The following is a 23,938-nucleotide window of genomic DNA, read 5'->3' on the forward strand; positions in this document are numbered from 1 at the left end:
TTTTTTTTTTTTTTTTTTTTTTTTTTTCTGGGTAACCGTTACCTCTTAACTTTGTGTAGACATTTTCTAGATTCAAATCAAATAAACACACATAAGTACTGACTATGTGCATAAACAATGATTCCCTGTATTATTACTTAAACAGAAACAGAAACTACAGTAACTTAAACCAAAATGGAAATAATAATGCATTTTAAGGATCATGGGATATTTCATAGAACCAAAGGATAAGATTATAGTTAGGTATCTGGAATAGCTGGCCAAGTCCTGAATCTGCCTAGAGTCTTCAACTTATGTCCAAGCTTCTTTTTGTAGGTTGCTTTATTATTCTTTTTTTGTTGCAAGCTAGATATCATTGCTCTCCAGTTCACTTGATAGAACATGTCTGCTAACAGCTCCTACGCTTATATTTTAGAGTTCTCAATGACAGTTACTGTCTCTTTCTCAGTGACAGACTCACAGTTCTGAGTCACCTGACTTCATATTTTACAGCCTATTTCTTAGTGATAGATTCTAAAATATCCAGGGAAGTTCTCCTATGGCCTAGAAGATTATTATTTTAATAATCTTGGTGCATTTATGCAAATATTTGCTATTTCTTTTTTTTTTTTTTTTTTTTGAGATAGAATCTTGCTCTTGTTGCTCAGATGGAGTGCAGTGGCCTGATCTCAGCTCACTGCAACCTCCGCATCCTAGTTTCAAGCAACTCTCCTGCTTCAGCCTCCTGAGTAGCAGGGATTACAGGCATCTGCCATCACACCTGGTTAATTTTTTGTATTTTTTTTTTTTTCAGTAGACATGGGGTTTCTCCATGTTAGTCAGGCTGGTCTCGAACTCTTGACTTCAGGTGATCCGCCCACCTTGGCCTCCCAAAGTGCTAAGATTAAAGGCATGGGCCACCACGCCCAGCCTGCTATCTGTTTCTCTACAGAAAAAGTTTGGGAATCCCTGGTAGTATTACAAACATAATAGACTAGAATGATAGAGGATTTCATGGGGATATTCTTGCCAAGTGACTTCTGGAATAAATAAGGTGATGATTAATCTCTGCTCACCTTTCCAATCTAACCCTTGAGAAATTCTCCTCCCATGCATTTCTGTCTTTTTACTTTAGTTATATAACTCTTCACATTTTTCAAATAAGTCTCATTCTCCTTTATTTCTGGGGCTTTTGTTCCTGTCTGGAATGTTCCTTCTTCCCTTCCCTCTTCCCCTCTTATTTCTCCACTCTCAATCTCCAAATTTGGACTGGTTACACTATAGCAGTATGACAAATGCTATACCAAATCTCTGTAAACTGGTTTTTCCCATTAGTCTGAAAGAAACCCCTTATGGTCATCTTTTCAGTGTCTGACAGAATGCAGGTTGTCACTTAGTAGTCACTTGATGAAGAGTTATGGCATGAATGAGTAAATGAATGAATGGTGAGCTTCTCCTGATACATGGACTACATTACCCAGTGAGATTAAATTGACAAATGCTTAAAATACCAAATAATATAAGAAACAGATTTTAGTATTTCACAAGTCTTTAGAGGGAATATAGTCTCTATGTGTAGAAACAGAAAAATCGTGAAGGAAAGATCAATTTAACTGGCATAAACATGAGTGTTTTTATGGTGAAAACCCACATGGCTGGCTACTGAGGGCTTTTCCAAATATGAGGGTTTAGTGGGAGGCTCTGATCAGAGAAGCCCTAGACGTTAGAAAATCTGATTTTGTCAGCTCAGTGAGCAGATCTATCTCTTAGAGGCAGACTAATGTTAAACAGAATCTTGGGACTAAATGTCAATTCAATTTACAATGAGAAATGTAATTGCCTCAAAAACTAGAATATTTGAATCTGTTTGACAAGGCCATTTTCTCCCCTTGGGCAATCTGCATGGGAAGCCAAATCACAAGCAATGAACTCTTAGTTTAATTAATTTATTAATTTGCAATGAGACCTAGCAGTGAGATTTTGCTTCTGGGACTGGCCAGTGATCTTTGGTTAAAACGTTCTTTATATATGTTAATACATTCAGTCAGCTTAAATGATTTGACATATCTCTGCTGATTCATTGAATGTTCATTCTATAGTCTAATTTTTTTCTCTCTTTTTTTGAGACAGTCTTGTTCTATTTCCCAGGGTGGAGTACAGTGGCATGATCTCAGCTCACTGCAACCTCTGCCTCAGCCTCCTGAGCAGCTGGGATTATAGGCTGCCACCACACCCGGCTAAATTTTTGTATTTTCAGTAGAGACGCGGTTTTACCATCTTGGCCAGGGTGGTCTCAAGCTCCTGATCTCCTGATCCAACCACCCCGACCTCCCAAAGTGCTGGGATTATAGGCATGAACCACTGCGTCTGGCCTATAGTTTAACTTTTTAAAGTCTATCTCACTATTCTTATGTCTCAGTTCTTTAGAAAAGGGATAGTGCTAATAACCTCTTCATACCTCTAAAAATCTGTGTACAAAATTTGCAATGTATATAGAAGTTATTAGACAGATAGCTGATCATGTTTCTATGACCTTAAGACACAAAAAGAAAAATAAACAATACAGCAGATAATTTACGAAAGAAGAAATATTTTTATAATCTAAACTAAGGAAATTACAACAAATATAGTAAAAATTAACAATATAAGTGGTTATCTTTGTTTATTGAATCCTTATTTTTAAAGGGGGAGTTAAAAGAGAAATCTATTAACTATCTCATAATACACAGATAGTTTAACTATAGTATTTATATTTGATGCATAGTTTTAGGGGCATTAAACATAACTGTCAAAATGACCGTGTAGAAAATGGAGGAATAAGATGATAATACTACATTAAGTGACTACGTTAAGATTTTAAAATTTGATTAAAATTGTTTAAAAATTTTGCTATATAACAGGGCTGGAAGTTCCCAAGTATATTGACAGTAATTTTGTATATGTGACAGAAATTGAAGGTATAATCTTTTTTCTACTTTCTGTAATTATATTGTCTTTTAAACTAAAATTAATTTAATTAAAATAAATGGTGATAAGGCTATTCACTATCTTTACAGCTTTATTCATAACTCAAATAAAGCTGAAATTTATAAAATTGCAGTACAAGACCATGCTCAGAATGAGAGACATAGTGTAAGCTATTTATGTAAAATAACACACAAAACAATGCCACCTACTGTACATGCATACATACTTATGTGGTAAATGCATAAAAACATGAATGGAAGGAAACATATAAACTCCAGGATAAAAATTTACCCTGGAAAAGAAGAGAGGTAGACATACTCGGACTTCAACTATGTTCATAACATTATATTTCTTTTAAAAAACAGAAAAAAAAACTATTGAGTGGCAAGGTGTCCCTGTGTCTCCCAGACTGAAGTGCCGTGTTGCAATCATAACTCATTGCAGCCTCAAACTCCTGGGCTCTAGTGATCCTCCTGCCTCAGCCTCTCAACTAGCTGGGACTACAGGCACATGCCACCATGACCAGCTAATGTTAAAATTTTTTTGTAGGGAAGGAGTCTTGCTATGTTGCCCAGGCTAGTCTCCAACTTCTAAGCTCAAGTGATCCTCCTGCTTTGGCCTCCCAAGGTGATATGATTACAGATATGACCCACTGCACCCAGCCAATATTGTATTTCTTAAAATACAAATACTTGTAGTCAACATGGTAAATGTGAACATTTCAAAAATCCAAGTGGTGTACACATGGCTATGTATTAGCTGTATATTATAAACTTTTTTTCTTATGTTTGAAATATATTTTATTTAATGAAGGAAAGAACACATTCACAGCAATGTTGACAGTCATATCTGAACCCTGAACAAATCATTTAGTTTCCATATACAAGTCTATCCTTAAAAGTTAGAGAAAAGATATTGTGAATGTATTAATCTCTATTAGAAAGACAACATTCAAATTAAAAAAGTCAGGTAACACGTAAGGTCTTCTTTCCACGTGTCAATTACCACGACTCAATGGAAACAAATAACTGAAGTTAGAAATGACTTTGAGGAGCATAACTATTTCATTCCAGCTATTATCCTATTGTTTACTCATAGTCATGATTTCTTTTTTGTATCCTTTATTGGAATTAAGATTTAGGGTTAAATTTATTACAATGGTGGTTATGATATTTAAAATCCACCAAGAACACAGAAATTAAAAAAAAAATCTGGTTGCAGTTTGACCTGGAAGTTCTCACAACATGGCAAAATTCCTATAAGAAGATAAGTGATTCTTTAAGATAATTACCTTAATGAGATACTTAGCAATGAAATGTACAACCCAAATATCAGAACCTGAAGACACTGAGTTAAATTTCTCTAGAAAAATAACACGTTGTAAGTGCTACTCCTAAAGCCAGGGAGACAAGTATTTGGGAGATCCTGGGGCAGAGGCAAGAGGACAAAACTAGAGGAAGAGAACTTTGGTGGAGAATTTTAGTGTCTGAAAGTCTTATAATAGCAACAGGGCTGAGGAAAAGGGCCAGAGAGGAAAACTGGGTATTTAGGTTAGCTGAAGAATTTCAAGACAACAGACCCTTCTGCTTAACTTCTCTTAGATGCTAAGTAAATCTTCAGTAAAATTCTCTTAGATGCCCAAGTGGAGGTAGGGCACATCCTCAAATAAAGGGAGAAAAGTGGTGCTCATTGTTAAAATAAAGTGGTATGAAAGGTGTCAGCCAAAGTTGCCTAGGTGTGTTAGTTTCTTAGGGCCACCATAACAAATTATCACAAACTGCATGGCTTGAAAGAGAAATTTATTCTTTCACCATTCCAGAGGACAGAAGTGTGCATCAGGATGTCTGCAGGGTCATGCTCCCTCTGAAAGTTCCAGGGAAGAATCCTTCCTTCCTCTTGTAGCTTCTGGTGGCTTCCAACAATTCCTGGCAGTGTTTGAATTGTAGCTACATCATTCTAATTTCTGCCTCCATCTTGACATGGCCTTCCCTATGTCTCTGTGTCTTCTTCTTAAAGACATTATGGTTCACTGCAATCTATTATGACCTCCTCATATCAGCTTAATTATAACTGCCAAGATTCTATTTCCAAATAAGGCCATATTCTGAGGTTTCAGGTGAACATGAAGTTTTGGAAACACTATTAAACCCACAACTATAGAGCTGGCTGAGATGCAAGACACAGAATAATATAATTTTTCTGAATCTTCATTAAACTGTTGCAGCTAAGGGGCTCTGGAATTGCCTTAGAATACAGTGTTGGTGCTAACTTTTCTCTCCATACTAGACAACAAAATGACCCCAGGATATGCAGAATAGCTTAGTAGCAGTGATGGTTATGCTGGAAATAATTAATTACTTAGCAAAGTCAACCATGATCATACTGAACATCCATAGTTCACCTGCTGAACAACTAAAATAAAGATTGAAAATCTGTTGCTTGAAAATAAATTCAGTGGACATTGTGTAAGTTTAACTCAATTTTGAGTAAAAGTTAATTATTTTCATTTAAGAAAATTAAAAAGTAGACCACTGTTTCTTATATCTAAGATAGTTTTTGAATTGAATTGTAAGATAGGACTTTAAAATAGTCTTGCTTAAAAAAATGGTAAGTACTTAAAAGAAGAATTTTATGTTTAAAAAGAACATCTTCCTCATTCTATACATCACCATAAGGATGTGATTATGAATAAGTCTATGTGGGAGAAAAAAGCAAACAAAACCGAAAAGCCAGGTGAGAACAAAGCAGAACTTGGCTGTCAGTGTAAGTTCCCTTCAGCGAATCATAAGCTATAATTCTGTGTCCACCACTGGATTTCCAAAATTGCCAATTAAATGAAAATGGTTGCATTTCAAGGAGCATACTGGTGTTTTCAAGGACAGTGTTCACATATTGAGATATTTGCTGTCATTTTAGAGAAATCTTGTTTTTACTATTTTAACTCTTAATTTCTAGAGTTACTTAGAAAAAAAAGTTTTAAACTTTATGAAGAATTTTATTTACCGATTTATCGGACATTTAAATGTTTACTTTCCACTTAAAACCCTGGGTCTCGGAAATAATTAAGTCATTTATTAGGACACTGAACAGAATTTATTTTGAAAGCCCTCATCATAAAATAACATAGATTGTATTACTATTATTTTAGATTTCTGAAAACTCCAGGCCTCAACTAGACCTTGTAAAAGTCCTCATGTCCCTCATTATAAGACGCTTAGGCACTGATAAATGATCTAACTTCTTTGTGCCTTCAATTACCCAATTATAAATTAAGTATAATAACTTCCTATAAGAATGGAGGTTTCCAATGTGATAATATGTGAACAAACTGTACTTCCAACTATGAAGTACTATATAAACAGTAGTAATTGAATGATTAATTGTATTTTATTCCAGAAGATATTCTGAGAGCCTGTGAAATTCTTGACTGTAGGGGATTTAAGATGTGGGTCTTATGGAGAAAAATACCCCCAATTTGCCCCCAATCTATCTTTGTTATTGGCAAAGCTGACCACTCAGTATAGAATTCTTTGACTTTTTATGAACAGAAAATCATTTTCCAGAATAAATGAATGTTTGTGCCTTGAATTGAGTTTGGAGGTAACTGAAAAGTAAGGTGGGGGACTTGGGGAGGGGTAGCAGGGGGTAGGGGTATTGGGGAGGGATAGCATTAGGAGAAACACCTTATGTAGATGACAGGGTTATGCATGCAGCAAACCACCATGGTACGTGTTTGCCTATGAAATAAACCTGCACATTTTGCACATGTACCCCAGAACTTAAAGTCTAATAATAAAAAAGGAAAGACAATATGCATACAATATACATATAGCATTGTGTGCTATATTTTGTTTATGCTCATAACTGTTCAGGTCTCTGCAAGCTATCATCAGACTGACTTATTGCAATTGGTGGAAGGTAACAGTGTGTACGATCTTCATTACCTTTACTCCAGACAGGAGAGACCATGATTCACATCCAACAGCTGTGTCCAGAGGCATGTAGGGACAGATCACTAAACCTTCAAAAATCTAACAAAGAGGCTGTATTTTCTCCCCCTTCCAGGAAACTGCTTTCATCTGCTTAGCTTAACCCTTGAGCATTTTAATGTAATCAGAGTAATATTTTAGAAATAAGAAAATATATGTAAGGGGATATTTTTTTCAGGTAATAAGAAAAAGAAAAATACAGAAAAAACTACAAAATACATATTTCAACAAGTAGGGTATTATTTAAGTTAAAATACTAAATGCTTTATTTCAAGGGAGGATCCCAGTTCTTAGAGAAGGGGCAGGATCAGTATCATGAAATAGGATGTGTTTCTAGATTAAAAGCCAGGAGACCAGAGCTCTAGTCCTAACTGTGCTATAAACTTGCTTCATAACTTTGGCCGTATCATTTGTCTGTTTGCACTTTAATTTTTTCATTTGTTTTGACATCTTTGGTAATTACATGATAGGACTATTGTGAGGATTAATTTAGCTCACGAATGTATTTTGAAGAGGCATGAAGGGGAAAAATCAAGTTAATCTGTAGGATGTTACCCTTAAGTAATGTTTTCTGTTTTCTTTGGGGACAGTCTCACTCTTAAATCCAGGCTGGAGCGCAGTGACACGAACTTGGCTCACAGCAATCTCCTTCTCCTGGTTCAAGCAATTCTCCCTGCCTCAGCCTCTTCAGTAGCTGGAATTACAGGAGTCTGCCGCCACGTCTGGCTAATTTTTTAGTAAAGACATGTTTCACCATGTTGGCCAGGCTAGTCTTGAACTCCTGACCTCAGGTGAACCACCTACGTCAGCCTCCCTAAGTGCAGGGATTACAGGCATGAGCCACCACATCCAGCCAGTGATGGAATTTAAAATCGGACAAACCAAGATTAAAACTCCAGACCTACCCCATACACACTAGCGGTATGATTTATTTATTTATTGAGACTAAGTCTTGCGCTGTCACCCAGGCTGGAGTGCCTGGTGATATGATCATGGCTTACTATAGCCTCCACCTCTTGGGCTGAAGTGATCCTTCTACTTCAGTCTCCCAAATGGCTGGGACTACAGTTACAATTCACCACACCTGGCTAATTTTTGTCTTTTTTGAAGAGACAAGAGTTTCACCATGTAGCCTAGGCTGGTCTCCAACTCCTGAGCTCAAGCGATTTGCTAACTTTGTCGTCCCAAAGTACAGGGACTATAGGCATGGGCCGCTGCACCTGGCCATAGGTGTAATTTTGCACAGTTTACTTAATGGCTCTAAATCTTCATGGGGATAGCATCAGAGTGACAGATTCCTTGTGAAGATTAAGTGAAGGAGGTATGTATGGTGCTTTACAGAGCATCTGGTACAGAGTTTCTATATATTATAGATATGATTGATCCTATTTCTTAAAAATTCAGATTTCTGGCCTAATGATGGGCAATGGGTGATGGGAGGACAAAAGTATCATATATTAAATAACAGTTTCTCAACCACTTTGTGCTTCAGAATCCCAAGGAGAACCTTTAGAAAACACTTGTATTGGCTGGGCACAGTGGCTCAAACCTGTAATCCCAGCACTTTGGGAGGCTGAGGTGGGTGGATCATGAGGTCAGGAGTTCAAGACCAGCCTGGCCAAATGGTAAAACCCTGTCTCTACTTAAAATACAAAAAAAAAGAAAGAGAAAGAAGAAAGAAAGAAAGAAAGAAAGAAAGAAAGAAAGAAAGAAAGAAAGAAAGAAAGAAAGAAAGAAAGAAAGAAAGAAAGAAAGAAAGAAAGAAAGAAAGGAAGGAAGGAAGGAAGGAAGGAAGGAAGGAAGGAAGGAAGGAAGGAAGGAAGGAAGGAAGGAAGGAGGGAGGGAAGGAAGGGAGGAAGGGAGGAAAAAGAAAGAAAGAAAAAAAGAAAGAAAGAAAGAAAGAAAGAAATTACATGAATCAAATCCACTACACAAACTTTCTGAATTCAGAATACCTGTATGTCATATCCAGTCATCTTTATATGATAAAAGCCTCATGGGTCATTATGATATTCACTATAGCCTGAACACAACATCTAGAACAATACTAGGATACATATGATTACTTAGAGAGTTATAAATCGTTCACATTATGGAAGAATTAAACTAACACATCGCTTGCCAATAAGCAATCAGCAAAAATTTTTTAAAATATGATTGAACAAGATAGTGAGTTTGATCCACTTTTTAGTGCCCTGGGCCCTGCACTCTGAGATTCTTAAAGGAAATCTTATCTTATCCACCATTTGGTATTTATCTAGTCGGGTTAGGTAATGAGTATATCTTGTCTCTAGACACAATAGCTAGTCAAGGGGAAGCTCAGGATCAAAAGTAGAGACAAAAAGAGTTCTTTGGAAGGGATAAATGTGGCATTCTTTCTTAGACATGGCTAGATGTAAAGATAATGCCACACAGCAAGAGCTGACTTCACAATGAGTATAATATATCTAAAGAGGGAGAGACTAAGACTGAGTTCGAATGATTTACTTTGAACACCTGGATTCTGCTATGCCTGAAGCCATCTGTTGGTACTGGAATTCTTAATTATGTAAACCAATAAACTCTATTTTGTGATTAAGTATGTTTCCATTACTTTCTACTTTACAGTTCTTACAAATACTTTGATGGTGATTATTTGACAAATAATATTAGCAGTGATTGCCCAGGTCATTCTGTTTGTCATAAATTCCATCATCATTGGTTTTTGTCTACTTAAACTGCATTATTCTGGTAATTTATTTCATGAGGCATAATCTAAAAGAACATCACTGAAATGTAAAAACACAATATTGGCAATAAACAAAACAAAGTTGTTCTCATAATTATAAAAACACCAGAATGCATCAAATCTATTTATGGTGCAATTTAGGCCCTCTTAAAGAACAAAATTACAGAAAGATAGGCAAATAAAACTGAATTCATCCTGAATTCATCTCGGCAGCTGTGTGCTGCAGAGATCCTGCCCACAGACACAAGATCAATTCTTGATGCCTTCCTATTATGTACTGAATTACGTCTCCCAATATTCATACATTGAAGTCCTAACCTCCACTGTGACTGTATGGAAAGACAGAGCCTTTATGGAGGTAATTCAGGTTAAATGAGGTCATAAGGGCAGAATCCTAACTTGGTAGGATGGGTGCCCTATAAAAAGAGAAAGAGACACCTGCTCAGTGCTCACACAGAGACTGCCTCATAAAGTCACAATGAGAAGGTGGCCATTTGCAAGGCAAAGAGAGGCCTCAGGAGAAATCAACCTTGCCCCCGACTTGATCGTGGGCTTCCAATATCCAGAAATGTGAGAAAACAAATGTCTATAATTTAAGCTACATTATTTGTGGTATTCTGTTCTGGCAGCCCAAGCAGACTAATACATTTTTGTTTTTCCTTATGTTGTGCATTTTTATTTGCAAAGGAGAAACAGCATACTTCAGTGAATATAAACTTAAAAATACAAGTTTCTTCTTTAATTTATAGGCAGAGTTAAGCTGCCATACTTGCTATGTGGTGATTTGAACACATTGAAGATCTCTTTTCTGAAAATAGTCACTTTGTCCCTAAAACACTTACTTTAAAGGCTTAGATTTTTATTTAAAAATGACAGGGCCAGGTGTGGTGACTCATGCCTGTAATCCCAGCACTTTGGGAGGCAGAGGTGGGTGAACATGAGGTCAGGAGATCGAGACCATCCTAACATGGTGAAACCCCATCTCTACTAAAAAAAAAAAAAAAAAAAAAAGTAAAAAAAAAAAATTGCCAGGCGTGGTAGCAGATGCCTGTAGTCCCAGTTACTCTGGAGGCTGAGGCAGGAGAATGGCTTGAACCTAGAAGGTGGAGTTGCAGTGAGCCGAGATCGTGCCACTGCACTCCAGCCTGGGTGACAAGAGTGAGACTCTGTCTCAAAAAGAGAAAAAAAAGGACAGAAGTATTTACAAAGTACCTATGTTTAAATAGATTAATAATAAATGTTAGCTTATGCTCTGTGATTAATCAAGTACATATTCTTTTGGTGCAGAAACAGTATTTCTAGGTGCAGGTAATGTAATCAGTAACAGGATTAGGTGAGAATGCAACAGGAAAGAGTGTGGGGTAGAAGATGTTTTATAATAGAACAGATAATCATTTTATTGGGGACAAATAAGTTTTGATGTAAATCATGTTAAGTTTTTGTGAAAATATTGTACATAGAAACTGAATATTTGTATGCAGTTAAAGAGGTTTGTCTTTTAGCATTTCTAGGAAATAAAACTCAGAATTATTCAAAACATCACTGGGAAATACAATCATTTTGCTAAATAGTTCACATTAGAATTCCATTAAATAGGTCCCTAATATATCTGAGGTTCAAACATTTTACTTTGGCATGGATTAAGCAGGATGTGAGTAAGAAGTAGAAAATGAAAATAACTGCAGCACCCAGGAAAGGATTAAGAGTCTGCAGGCTAAGCCATAGTGGGGGAGTTTGTTGGAGACTCCATGTGAAGCAAGCCAACTGTGTCGTTGTAGGGAATTCAGCCTTAAGAGTCACCTCAGGTTGAGTGCCATGGCTCTAGTCTAATCCCTGCACTCTGGGAGGTCAAGGCGGGCAGATCATTTGAGTTCAGCAGTTAAGAGACCAGCCTGGGCAAGAGAGCAAAACCCATTCCCTACAAAAAAAAAATTTTTTTTTTAAATAGCTGAGTATGGTGACCTACAGGTATTTTAAAATACCTGTAGCTCCAGCTACGTGGGAAGCTGAGATGGGAGGAACACTAGAGCCCAGGAGGCAGAGGTTGCAGTGGGCCAAGATCATGCCACTGCACTCCAGCCTGGGTAACGGAGTGAGACTGCCTCCCCAACCCTCCCTCCCCCAAAAGAAGATTTACATCTTAAGGGCAACATATTTCCAGAGATGCTAGGCTGGGAGGATGGGAAATAATAGGCTGTGAACCTATACAAGGAAAGTACTCTAATTTGAGCAAAATAAATAATCTTGTGTGAGTATCAGGCTAAATTTTTTTTTACTGCAGAATAGGAAGCCAGAAGTCATTTATTCGAAGAAAGGCAGGAAAGTTACTTGGTACTCAGGTTGTGGAGGAAAGGGAAGTGGCGTGTTGGGCCCCTCTGCTCCTTCTGCATTCCTGCACATAACTGCATGAATTTCCACTTTTGCTGGTATGAGAAGCTGGGCTGATGTGTTTCCTTCTAATGGGTTCTGGTGAGAGGCTGTGAGAGTTTGCTGGGATAGGGACTAAGCTGGACAAGTGCTATCTGCTGGATCCGTAACTGATTTAAATGTCTACTTCAAATGACAAAACATACAGGCATATCCTGTTTTATTGGTCTTCACTTTTTTGTACTTCACAGATATCGCATTTTTACAAATTGAAAGTTTGTGGCAATTCTGTGTCCGGCAAGTCTGTCAGTGTCATTTTTCCAACAGCATGTGCTTTGTGTCTCTGTGTCACATTTCAGAAATTCTCACAGTATTTCAAACTATTCCCTTTGTTTCAAGTGCTTTTTTCTGCACCTATTTAGATGATAATTCTTTTTTAAGTATATTAACATGGTGGCTAATTGATTCATTTTTTTTAAACTTTTATATTAGTTCAAGCGTGCCTGTGCAGGTTGATTATACAGGTAAGTTGTGTGTCGTGGCAGTTTGGTATCAGATTATTTTTGTCATTGAAATAATACAGTACCTGACAGTTTTTTGATCCTCACCCTCCTCCCAGCCTCCACCCTCAAGCAGACCCCACTGTCTGTTGTTCCCTTCTTTGTGTCCACATCTACTCAAAGTTTAGTTCCCACTTATAGGTGAGAATATGAGTTACTTGGTTTTCTGCTTCTGTGTTAGTTTGCTAAGGATCATGGCGTACAGCGCTGTCCATGTTCCTTCAACGAACATGACTCATTCTTTTGTATGGCTGCATTCCATAGAGTGTGTATATACCACCTTTTCTTTATCCAGTCTACCAGTGATGGGCATTTAGGTTGATTCCATGTCTTTGCTATTGTGAATAGCACTGTGATGACCATATCTGAGTATGCGTTTTTAAAGTAAAACAATTTATATTCTTTGTGTATGTACTCAATAATGAGATTACTCGGTCAAATGATAATTCTAAGTTCTCTGAAAAATCACCAAAGTGCTTTCCACAATGACCGAACAAATTTACATTTTCATGAGCAGATGATAAAGATTCTCTTTTCTCCACAAACTTGTCAACACAGCATTTGTAATTTTTTGACTTTTTAATAAACAGCCATTCTGACTGGTGTGAAGCGGTATCTCATTGTGCTTTTGGTTTGCATTTCTCCAATGATTAGTGATGTAGAACATTTTTTCATATGCTTGTTGGCCATGCATACGTCTTCTTTTGAAAATTATCTGTTCATGTCCTTTGCTCATTTTTTTATTCGGTTTATTTTTTGCTTGTTAAGTTTCTTATAGATTCTGGATATTAGACATTTGTTAATACATAGTTTGCAAATATTTTTCTCCCATTTTTTAGGTGTCTGTTTACTCTGTTGATAGTTTGTTTTGATGTGCAGAAGTTCTCTAGTTTAATTAGGACTCATTTGTCAATTTTTATTTTTATTTTTTTTGCATTGCTTTTGGCATCTTCATCATGAAATCTTTACCAGGTCCTATGTTCAGAATGATATTTCATAGGTTATCTTCCAGAGTTTTTATAGTATTAGGTTTTACTTTTAAGTTTTTAATCCATCTTGAGTTGATTTTTGTACATGGTATAAGGAAAGACTTCAGTTTCAAACTTCTGCAAATGGCTCATCAGTAATCCCAGCACCATTTATTGAAAAGGGAGTCCTTTTCCTATTGCTTGCTTTTGTCAGCTTTGTCAAAAATCAGATGGTTTTAGGTGGTTAGCAATATTTCTGGGCTCTCTATTCTGCTCCACTGGTCTATGCATTTGTTTTTGTACTAGTACCATGCTGTTTTCTTTCTGTAGCCCTATAATATAGTTTGAAGTCAGGTCCCATAATGTCTCCAGCTTTGTTCTTTTTCTTAACATTGGCTTGGCTCTTTGGGCTCTTGCTTGGTTCCACATACATTTTAAAGTAGGGATTTCTTTTCCCTAATTCTGTGAAGAATGTCATTGGTAGTTTGATAGGAATAGCATTGAATGTATAAATTTCTTTGGGCAGTTTGGCCATTTTAATGATACTGATTCTTCCTACCCATGAGCATGGAATGTTTTTCTATTTGTTTGTGTCAACTAGGACTTCTTTGAGCAGTGGTTTGTAGTTATCCTTGTAGAAGTCCTTCACTTTCCTTGTTAGCTGTATTCCCAGGTATTTTATTCTTTTTGTGGCAATTGTGAATGGGATTGCATGCCTGATTTGGCTCTCAGCTTGACTGTTACTGGTGTACAGAAATGCTAGTGATTTTTGTACAATGATGTTGTGTTCTGAAACTTTGTCGAAGTTGTGTATCAGCTGGAAAGAGCTTTTGGGTCAAGACTATGGGGTTTTCTAGATATAGAATCATGTCTACAAACAGATACTTTCACTTGACTTCGTCCCTTCCTATTTGGATGCTCTATATTTCCATATTTCTTTATATATATATATATACACACACACACACACACACAAACACACACACATACACACAGAGATTCTCATTCTCTTCCTTGAACTGGAGTATAGTGGCATGATTTTGGTTCACTGCAATCCCTGCCTCCTGGGTTCAAGCAATTCTGCTGCCTCAGCCTCCTGAACATCTGGTACTACAGGCTTCCACCACCACACTGACTCATTTTTGTATTTTTAGTTGAGACAGGGTTTTGCCGTTTGGCTAGGCTGGTCTGGAACTCCTGACCTCAGGTGATCTGCCTTCCTTGGCCTCCCAAAATAGATGCCTTATATTTTTTTTCTCTTGCCTGATTGCTCTGTCCAGGACTTCCAATACCATGCTGAACAGGAGTAGTGGAGAGGGCATCATTATCTTGTGTTGGTTTTCAAGGGGAGTATTTCCAGCTTTTGCCCATTTAATATGATGTCAGCTGTGGGTTTCTCATAGATGGCTCTTATCATTTTGTGGTAAGTTCCCTTAATACCTAGTATATTGAGAGTTTTTAACATGAAGACATATTGAATTTTATCAGAAGCATTTACTGTATCTTTTGAGATCATCATGTAGTTTTTGTTTTTAGTTGTAGGTGGTAAATCACATTAAATGCTTTGCAAACTTTCCCATTATTAGTAAAATATGGGGAGACTAAAACAAAGTTTGTGGAAAATGCAATTAAAAGGTAAAAGCACAAAATATAAACTTTATTTCTCAATATAAGCTTCATCAAGTTGAAGATACTTTTATAGGTGATGAGACTGGCCATTTAATCCATCCCTAATGACCTGAGGATCTTAGGAATTTAACTATATCAATGCTTCATCTTCTTATTATTAACAGAAGAAAAATTGATGTCCTTTCAAAATATTTTGAAAGTAGGAAGCAGAAGGAAGTCAGAAGGAGACAAACTAAGTTTGTAAGCTAGATGCCCAATGATTTCCCGTTGAAGCTCTCCCCAAAATTGCCCTTGTCTGATGAGAGAAATGAGCAAGAGCAATGATGGAGACTCTCTGAGGAGACTTTCCTGGAAGTTATTCTGTTAAAGTTTTGGATAACTTTCTCAAAACACTCTCATAGTAAGCCTAGCTTATCATTCTTTGGCTCCTCAGGAAGTCAACAAGCAAAATCACGTGAGCATCCTCAAAACCTGTTGTGAGAACTTTTGTTCTTGACTGGTTTGCTTTTGCTTTGACTACACTTCAACCTCTTGGTAGCCATTGCTCTGATTATGCATTGTCTTCGGGATTATACTGAGAAATCTATGTTTTATCTTCTGCTGTAATTCTTCAAACAAATGCCTCAGGATCTTGACTGCACTTGTTTAAAATTTCCAATGAAAGCTTTGCTCTTGTCTGCAGCTGACCTGGACACAATAGTTTTAGCACCCATCTAGAGAAAACTTTGCTCAACCTTAATTTCTAAGTCAAAATTGTGCAAGCCAAACCAACCGAAATGTCTGTGGTGTTGGCTGTTGTTCTGCTGTTTCAGTTCTTTTCAGTTAAGGCACAAACAAGATGAATTTTTTTCCTCACAAATGGATGTCGACGTTCACCTGCTTCAGGCTTGATTTTCAACATTTTATTATTCCTTCATAAAACGGAGTTATGTTTTGTCAACTGCTGATTCCTTTGGGACACTGCACCTATAAACTTTTCATAAAGCATCAGAGATTTCACCATTCCTCAAACCAAACTTCATTGTAACTTTGATCTATGTTTTTGGTTCCATTTTAGCAATATTTAAGTGGCTGTGATTGGGACTCTTTTTAAACAGATACCTTTTTCTTCTTAGTGCATCAAATTAGATTCTATTCAGACATGTGACAATAAGTTAGCTTGTTTTAGTGCAGAATTTTTGAAATCCATGCATAGTGTTTTCATAGTATATATTTTCCATGAATTTTTTGAAAACCCTTTGTATTTGTTGTGGCAATCAGTGATCTTTGAGATTATTACTGTAATTAGTTTGGGAAACCACGAACCATGCTCATAAAAGATGGCAATCTTAATAATGTTGTGTGTACTCTGACTGCTCCACTAACGGGCTGTTCCCCTTTTGTCTCTCTTCCTGTCTTCAGTCATCCCTATTCCCTGAGATACATCAGTATTGAAATTAGGCAAATTACTAACAAAACAGATGTTCCAGTGAAAGGAAGTGTTGCACATCTCTCATTTTGAATCAAAAGCTATAAATAAGCTTAGTGAGAAAGACATGTTGAAAGTCAAGATAGGCTGAAACTATGAAAGTTACCTAAGTTGTAAATGTGAGAAAAAGTCCTTGAAAGCAATTAAAAGCACTACTCCAGTGAACACAAAAATGATAAGGAAACAAACCACCTTATTGCTGGTACAAAGTGTTAGTTAGCAGCCTTCATATATGACCAAAACAACCATGACATTCACTAAAGACAAATTCAAGTCCACAGCAAGCCTCTAACTCTCTTCAATTCTATGAAGGCTGAGAAAGTTAAGGAAACTGCAGGAGAAAAGTTGGAAGCTAGCAGAGGTCGGTTCATAAGCTGTAAGGAAAGAAGCCATCTCCATAACACAAAAGTACAAGGTAAAGCAGCAAGTGTGGACACAGAAGCTGCAGAGAACTGTCCAGAAGATCTAGTTAGGATAGTTGATGAAGGTGACTACACTAAACAACAGATTTTCAATGTAGGTGAAACAGATTCTGTTGAAAAAGGTGCCATCTATAACTTTTGTATAGTTAGAGAGGAGAAGTTAATGCCTGACTTCAAAGCTTTAAAGAATAGGCTAATTCCCTTGTTAGGGGCTAATGCAGCTGGTGAATTTAAGTTGAAGCAAATGCTCATTTACTATTCTGAAAATTCTAGGGTCCTTAAGAGTTATGCTAAGTGTACTCTGCCTGTGTTGTAGACATAGGACATTGAGGCCTGGAAGACAGAACATCTGCTGACAACATGGTTTACTGAATATTTTAAGCCCACTGTTGAGACTTATTGCTAAAAAAAAATCCTTTCAAAATATTACTGCTCATTGACAGTGCACCTGCTCACCCAAGAGCTCTGATGGAGATGAACAAGGAGACTGGTGGTGTTTTCATGCTGCTAACAGAATATCCATTCTGAAGACCACGGATCAAAGAGTAATTTTTACTTTCAAGTCTTATTATTTAAGAAATACAAGGCTATAGATGCCATAGAAAGTGATTCCTCTGATGTGTCTGGGCAAAGCAAATTGAAAACCTCTTGGAAAGGATTCACAATCCTAGATGGTATTAAAAGAAATTATAATTCATGGTAGAAGGTCAAAGTATCGAGGTTAACTGAAATTTGGACGAAGTTGATTCCGACCCTCATGAATGACTGTAGGGGGTTCAAAAATTCAATCGAGAAAGTCACTACAGATGTGGTATAAATAATAAGAAAAGTAGAGAACTAGAATTAGAAGTGGAGACTGAGGATGTGGCTGAATATCTTCAACCTGATGATAAAACTTCAGCTGATTAGGGGTTGCCTGTCATTATGGATGAGCAAAGAAAGTGGTTTATTGAGATGAAACCTACTCCTGAGAGGAAGATGCTGTGAACATTGCTGAGATGACAACAAAGGATATTAGAATATTTATATAAATTTAGTTGATCAAGCAGCAGCAGAGTTTGAGAGTACTGATTTTAATTTTGTAAAAAATTCTAATGTGGGTAAGTGCTATCAAGCAGCATCCATTACATGCAGCAGAGAAATCTCTCATGAGCAGAAACTCAATCGATGTGGCATATTTCACGGTGGTCTTATTTTAAGAAATTGCCACAGCCACCCCAATCTTCAGCAGCCATCATGCCGATCAGTCAGCAGCCATCAACACTGAGGCAAGACCCTCCACCAGCAAAAAGATTACAACTTGCAGAAGGCTCAAATGATTGTCAGCATTTTTTAGCAATAAAATATTTTAAAATTAAAGAATCTACATTATTTTTAAGACTTAATGCTATGGCACATTTAATAGACTCCAGCGTAGTATAACTATCGTATACACTGAGAAACCAAAACATTTGTCTGGTTGTTCATCGTGATCATCACTTTTTTTTGCTGTGGTCTGGGACTAAACCCACAGTATCTCCACGGTACGCCTATATTAGCTAAACACTCTATTAAGGAACACATCTGTTCTGTTAAAGGAATGCTGCATTTTTGTTTGTTTGTTTTGAGATAGAGTCTCGCTCTGTCGCTAGGCTAGAGTGCAGTGGTGCAATCACAGCTCACCGCAACCTCTGCCTCCCAGGTTCAAGTGATTCTCCTGCCTCGGCTTCCCGAGTAGCCGGGATTACAGGCACCACCACACCCAGCTAATTTTTGTATTTTTAGTAGAAACAGGGATTCACCATGTTGGCTATGCTGGTCTGAATCTCATGACCTTGTGATCCGCCCACCTTAGCCTCCCAAAGTGCTGGGATTATAGGTGTGAGCCACTGCTAATTTGTAATTTATAGAAAGCTTTAAACACCATGTAACTGTCAAGGATGAGCAGCATTTAACTAAATTACCTGGAACCATCCCTGCTCAGGTATACTCGGTTCTGGTAACTCACAATTAGTGCTACTAAGAAAGTACATTATGAAGTTAAAAAACAAAGACACAATAAAAAGAGAGAGACGTTGTAGCATCCAAATAATAGTGAAAAATGTTACAGCTGAGCCAGTTACCAAAATAAAGATAGAATATTAACAGTTAGCTCTTCCCCTGGCACTCATAAGTAGCTCTCATTAGTGATCATGGAAGCTCTGTGAGCATTCCAGGAAGACTATGTTTCTGAGTAATATCCTTAGGAAGGAGACTAGACGCAACTGCTGGAGTAGTTATGAAGGTGGAAACATAAACAAATAAAGAATAATTGAGAATGCTTATTTGGAATTTGATCTGCTGTAAGAATTTTTATCTCTTTAGGTCTTCAAATTACTAGGCCCATTCTAGAAAACCAAACTGCTCATTACAGATTTCTTTCTTTTCTTCCTTTCTCTTTCCCTATCTCTTTCTCTCTTTCCCTTTCTCTTTGTACACCCTCCACATGACATATCTGTGATGTTTATATGTAAAAATATATAACACTAGTGTGGTAGTATTGAATGGAGTCATAAGGACTTTAGGGATTTAAAGACCTGTCTTTGCGTTTCTGTTCTTCCACTTATAAGCAGTAAGCCTCAGTTTATAAATTTAGAAATTGGGATAATACTCCTTCACCCGAACGCTCTTCTGAGGATTATATGTATACTACATCAGAAACCCTGTTGGGTCAGGTGTGGTGGTTCACACCTGTAATCTCAACATTTTGAGAGGTTGAGGCAGGAGGGTCACTTGAGGTCAAGAGTTTGAGACCAGCCTGGCAATATAGTGAGATCTCACCTCTAATTTTTTTTTTTTTTATTTAATAGCCAGGCAAGGTGGTGTGTGCCTGAAGTCCTAGCTACTCCGGAGGCTGAGGTGGAAGGATCATTTAAGCCCAGGAGTTCAAAGCTGAAGTGAGCTATGGTGGTGCCACTGTAGTCCAGCCTGTGCAACAGAGCAACACGGTCTCTTAAAAAAAGAAAAAGAAAAAGAAAAAAAAAAAAAGCCCTTGCCTCACAGGCTTTACTTTGATCAAAAATGCTTTGGAGAAAGACCAGTATTCATTTAAGATTGAGCTGAGTCTCAGTAAAAATCAAATGAAAAATGAATTGATTTTTCTGTATCGTTGTATGAGTTGTAGATAGGATACTTAAAATTCACATCCTGGTTGTAGTCTCATTGTGCATGAGCAAAGCATGGTGAGAAATACGACGAAACCACACATTGGTAATTGAGATATTTAGAACAGAGCCTCACACAAGTGTTATATGTTATGGTAGGAATCATTTTGCTTGACTGAAACATCACTCTTGCAAGTTATGGTGAGAAGGCAGCAGACAAGTCACTATGACGAGCATCAGAGCTTAGTGCAGACTTCTTTTCTCTTCATTATACATTTTAAAAAATGATAAAATTTGTGCCACTTGTGCTAATAATTTGAACAGAGCATTCAGCATCTATTTTTTGTCTAGAGAGAAGAAAAGCCTTTCTTCCCCAATTTAAAAAGTTTGCATTATCTAATTTTCACACTAAAATATCTATATTTAGTCTAGGATGTCAGATGACTCTTTTTTTTTTTTTTGAGATGGAGTTTTACTGTTGTTGCCCAGGCTGGAGTGTAGCGGTGCACTGTCGACTCACTACAACCTCCGCCTCCTGTGATTCAAGTGATTCTCCTGTCTCAGCCTCCCAAGTAGCTGGGATTACAGGCATGTGTCACCATGCCTGGTTAATTTTGTATTTTTAGTAGAGATGGGGTTCCTCCATGTTGGTCAGACTGATCTCAAACTCCCAACCTCAGGTCATTCGCCTGCCTCGGCCTCCCAAAGTGCTGACATTACAGGTGTGAGATACTATGCCCAGCCTCTAGGATGTCAGACGGCTTTTTAACTGAATTCCTGGAATTGTCTCCCAGCATCTCTGCGACCCAGGCCATCCTATGGCTGATGTGGACCAAGGTCTGCTGAAGAAAGCTGCTCATACTCTACCTGACCTCCAGTGCAAAGAGGGACAGGAAGTCTCATCAAATCAAACCATGGACAAAGAGACACTACTTATCTCTAGATATTTGTATAAACTGGCTGTTCAATGTTGCTAGCTTGCTAATATTCAGGAGTATCTGAACAAATGGCTAATTCTTCTCTCCCTTTTATTCCTGGAGATTTTCATGTCAAGCAGTCATAAAACCAGAGTACCACTGACAACTCTAACTTGTTTCAAACTTTCTTGGAATTTTCTCATTAGCTGTGTCTTGGGCTCTTGCTTTGTCCTTCAGAGACTGGACTCTTGTTTTATTAGCCTGACATTTTGTTCTGACCTCTGTCAACAACTTCTGGCCTCTGGCGTGCACTCTGTTTAGTCGCTTCTTTTATTTACAACTAACGCTCTTCTGTTCAACTCAGGCAAACTCATTGATTTGTGATCTGGTCACGCTTGCATTGTCCTATCTAATATAAAACCTTCTTTTTTTCTAGCATCTCTCTTTTTGCCATGACATTTATTTGGCTTCTTGCATTTTCAATTTGCTTTCACTCCTATTCTGATTACAGATTAAAAATGTCTGCATTATGCCAGTGAGAAAAAGCTGTTCCAGCTGAGAGAGATCACGGCCGAGCGTAGCTTACATCTTTAAAGCACTTTATGGTTTCACAGAGCATCTTAACACACACAATGTCTTACTTCATCCTCACAACAACCCTGTGAGGTAGGTGTTAACATGTTCATTACAAGGGTAGAAATGGAAATGGCAAGATACACACAGGCATACTATCTAGAGTTCTACTAGAATCTTAATTGTATGAATCTTGGGTATATCTGCTAAAACTTAAAGGAAAGAAAGTTTTGAAAATGTAGTCTGTTGATCAGTAGAAAGCAACAAACAAAAAACCATGGAATCCCATATTTTTCCTATTCTTTTTTCATTTGATTTTTCTCCTCCTCCTCATTTTCTTCCCTTTCTTCACCTACACAAACTATCTCTAGTTCTATGGAAATACCGCTTTTTCTTTAGGATCTATGCTGAATATTTAAAGCATGATATGCAAATAACTTTTTAGAATGGAAGAACATTGTTATTATTACTTTCATGATCAAAATATTTGTGTTTGAAATGACCAGGTAATATAATAAAAGTTTTATTTTTGGTTTAAGTGTGTTGGATAAATTGCTCAAGCTCTACTTCACTTCAAAACTTTTTAAAAATATGCTGTAATTTGGAGAATAATGACAAGGTAAAGTAAATCAAATACATTTTTTTAAAAAATTCCAATAAATTAAAAAACCTTTATCTGCTCTACACACCTGGCTAACCCTATTTTTTCCCCAATATAGCTTAGATGTATTGTCATTGCCTGTTCATTTGTCTACATCTCTCAGGGACAATTAGCTCTGTAAAACCAGCTATAGTATCTATCTTATTAGCTGTTAGGTCCAGCTCATGGAGGTACACAATGGTTATGTGAATGAATGAATTAATAATTTAATGATTTTCTTCTATGACATCCCTATCTCTGATTGAGAATAATGTTTTGAATATTAGGAACCCACATATATTATCAGTACCTATGTCAGTTCTCCTATAACCCAATGGATTAAATTGGGTGTAGCAAGACTCTAGGTGAATGGGTGGCACAGAACTCAGGACTGGTTGGAGCAGCCCTCCAGTCTGTGCATGAGACATGTCCAGGCTGGGGGTGGTAGGGGAGAGAGGTGATGATGGAGGAAGTGGAGTAACAAGAGGTATGAGCATGGGGGCAGAGGACCCAACAGCACCAGGGACCAGGAGAGGAAGCCATGTGGAAGCCAGGCACAACACGGGAACCAAGGTCATTTGGAGGAGTCGAAAAAGGATCTTGGAAGTCAGTTGTGCAGCTGATGTGTCCAGAGGCGAAGGGCCTTTTAATGACATGGTAGCAGAGGATGTCCCGCCCAACCCACCTGATCTTAAAAGGGCCCCGCCCTAATAGGATCAGGGAGTTGTACTGGTCCTGACACATATATAAAAGAGGAAATTAATTATTATTTTTATCATATTTAAAGAAAGCCTAAATAATTTTTTAAATGCATATTAAAATTCAACATAAATTTTCACATAGCAGAATTAACTAAAGATGTGGGGAATCAGGCACTTTCATACAGAATAAGTTGGTACAACCTTTTAGCAGCCATTTACAAGAATGTAAAATGATAAATAACCTTTGAACTATTGATTCTACTTCTAGCAAATTCCCTATTAAAAAGTATTCCTTCAAGAGTATATGTGAGAATGTTGAACGTAGCATTGTTTATTAAAGCCTGACCAAAGCAAACAAAAATCATTTAGTGTTCAGGACTAGAGGAGTGAATGGCTATATTATGGTAATAATATACAGCTGAGTAATAGAATAATGTATAGCCCTTGAGAGAAAATAGGTAGAGTCATATACAATGATGCGAACAGATGACTGACATACTGACGTAAGCAAAAAGCAGAGTATACCACATTAGATGCTTATGTATATCATTCTTTCTCTCTTTTTTAAGCATTATGCAGTTGTAATATACTCTACATAAGAAGGGGGGGCATGGTGGAGAATTCAGAGGCTGTATATACGTATACACGGAAACACCTCTCTTACTGCTTCCTCAAAGAAAGTATGTGCATAAACTCCAAAACAGCCATGAAAATATCTGTAACTGAAAACATTTCTGACCATATCTGAAGAAAATGTTCAAAGCATTTGATAACCGTAGGTAACAGAAGACAGCTGGGTGCTGTTTGCATACTAAAAATAAAAAAGAAATGTTTCTTATTTGCAAAACTTGACTAGAGTCAATGTTAAGAAGCTCAGAAAAAGCCTCAGGAAAAGAAGATAAAGAAAA

At 37.3% G+C, this 23,938-nt stretch overlaps 1 protein-coding gene across 4 annotated transcripts in view; it reads right to left on the bottom strand.

The window, feature by feature from the left end:
- The window catches only part of MSR1 (macrophage scavenger receptor 1), a 95,339-nt gene that overhangs the window by 16,817 nt on the left and 54,584 nt on the right, over nt 1–23,938 (bottom strand). The window contains exon 11 of one of the 4 annotated variants that reach the window (XM_032288350.1): nt 21,699–23,064. The exons of the other annotated variants lie outside the window; for them this stretch is intronic. Within the exon in view, the coding sequence (XP_032144241.1) occupies nt 23,021–23,064 (44 nt within the window). The 3' untranslated portion in view covers nt 21,699–23,020. Of the gene's footprint in view, nt 1–21,698; nt 23,065–23,938 lie in introns of those variants that run through there. 4 annotated transcript variants of the gene reach the window in all.

The sequence above is a fragment of the Sapajus apella genome, unplaced genomic scaffold (assembly GCF_009761245.1).
Source record: "Sapajus apella isolate SASKATOON/1434 unplaced genomic scaffold, GSC_monkey_1.0 scaffold21, whole genome shotgun sequence".
Taxonomy (NCBI): domain Eukaryota; kingdom Metazoa; phylum Chordata; class Mammalia; order Primates; family Cebidae; genus Sapajus; species Sapajus apella.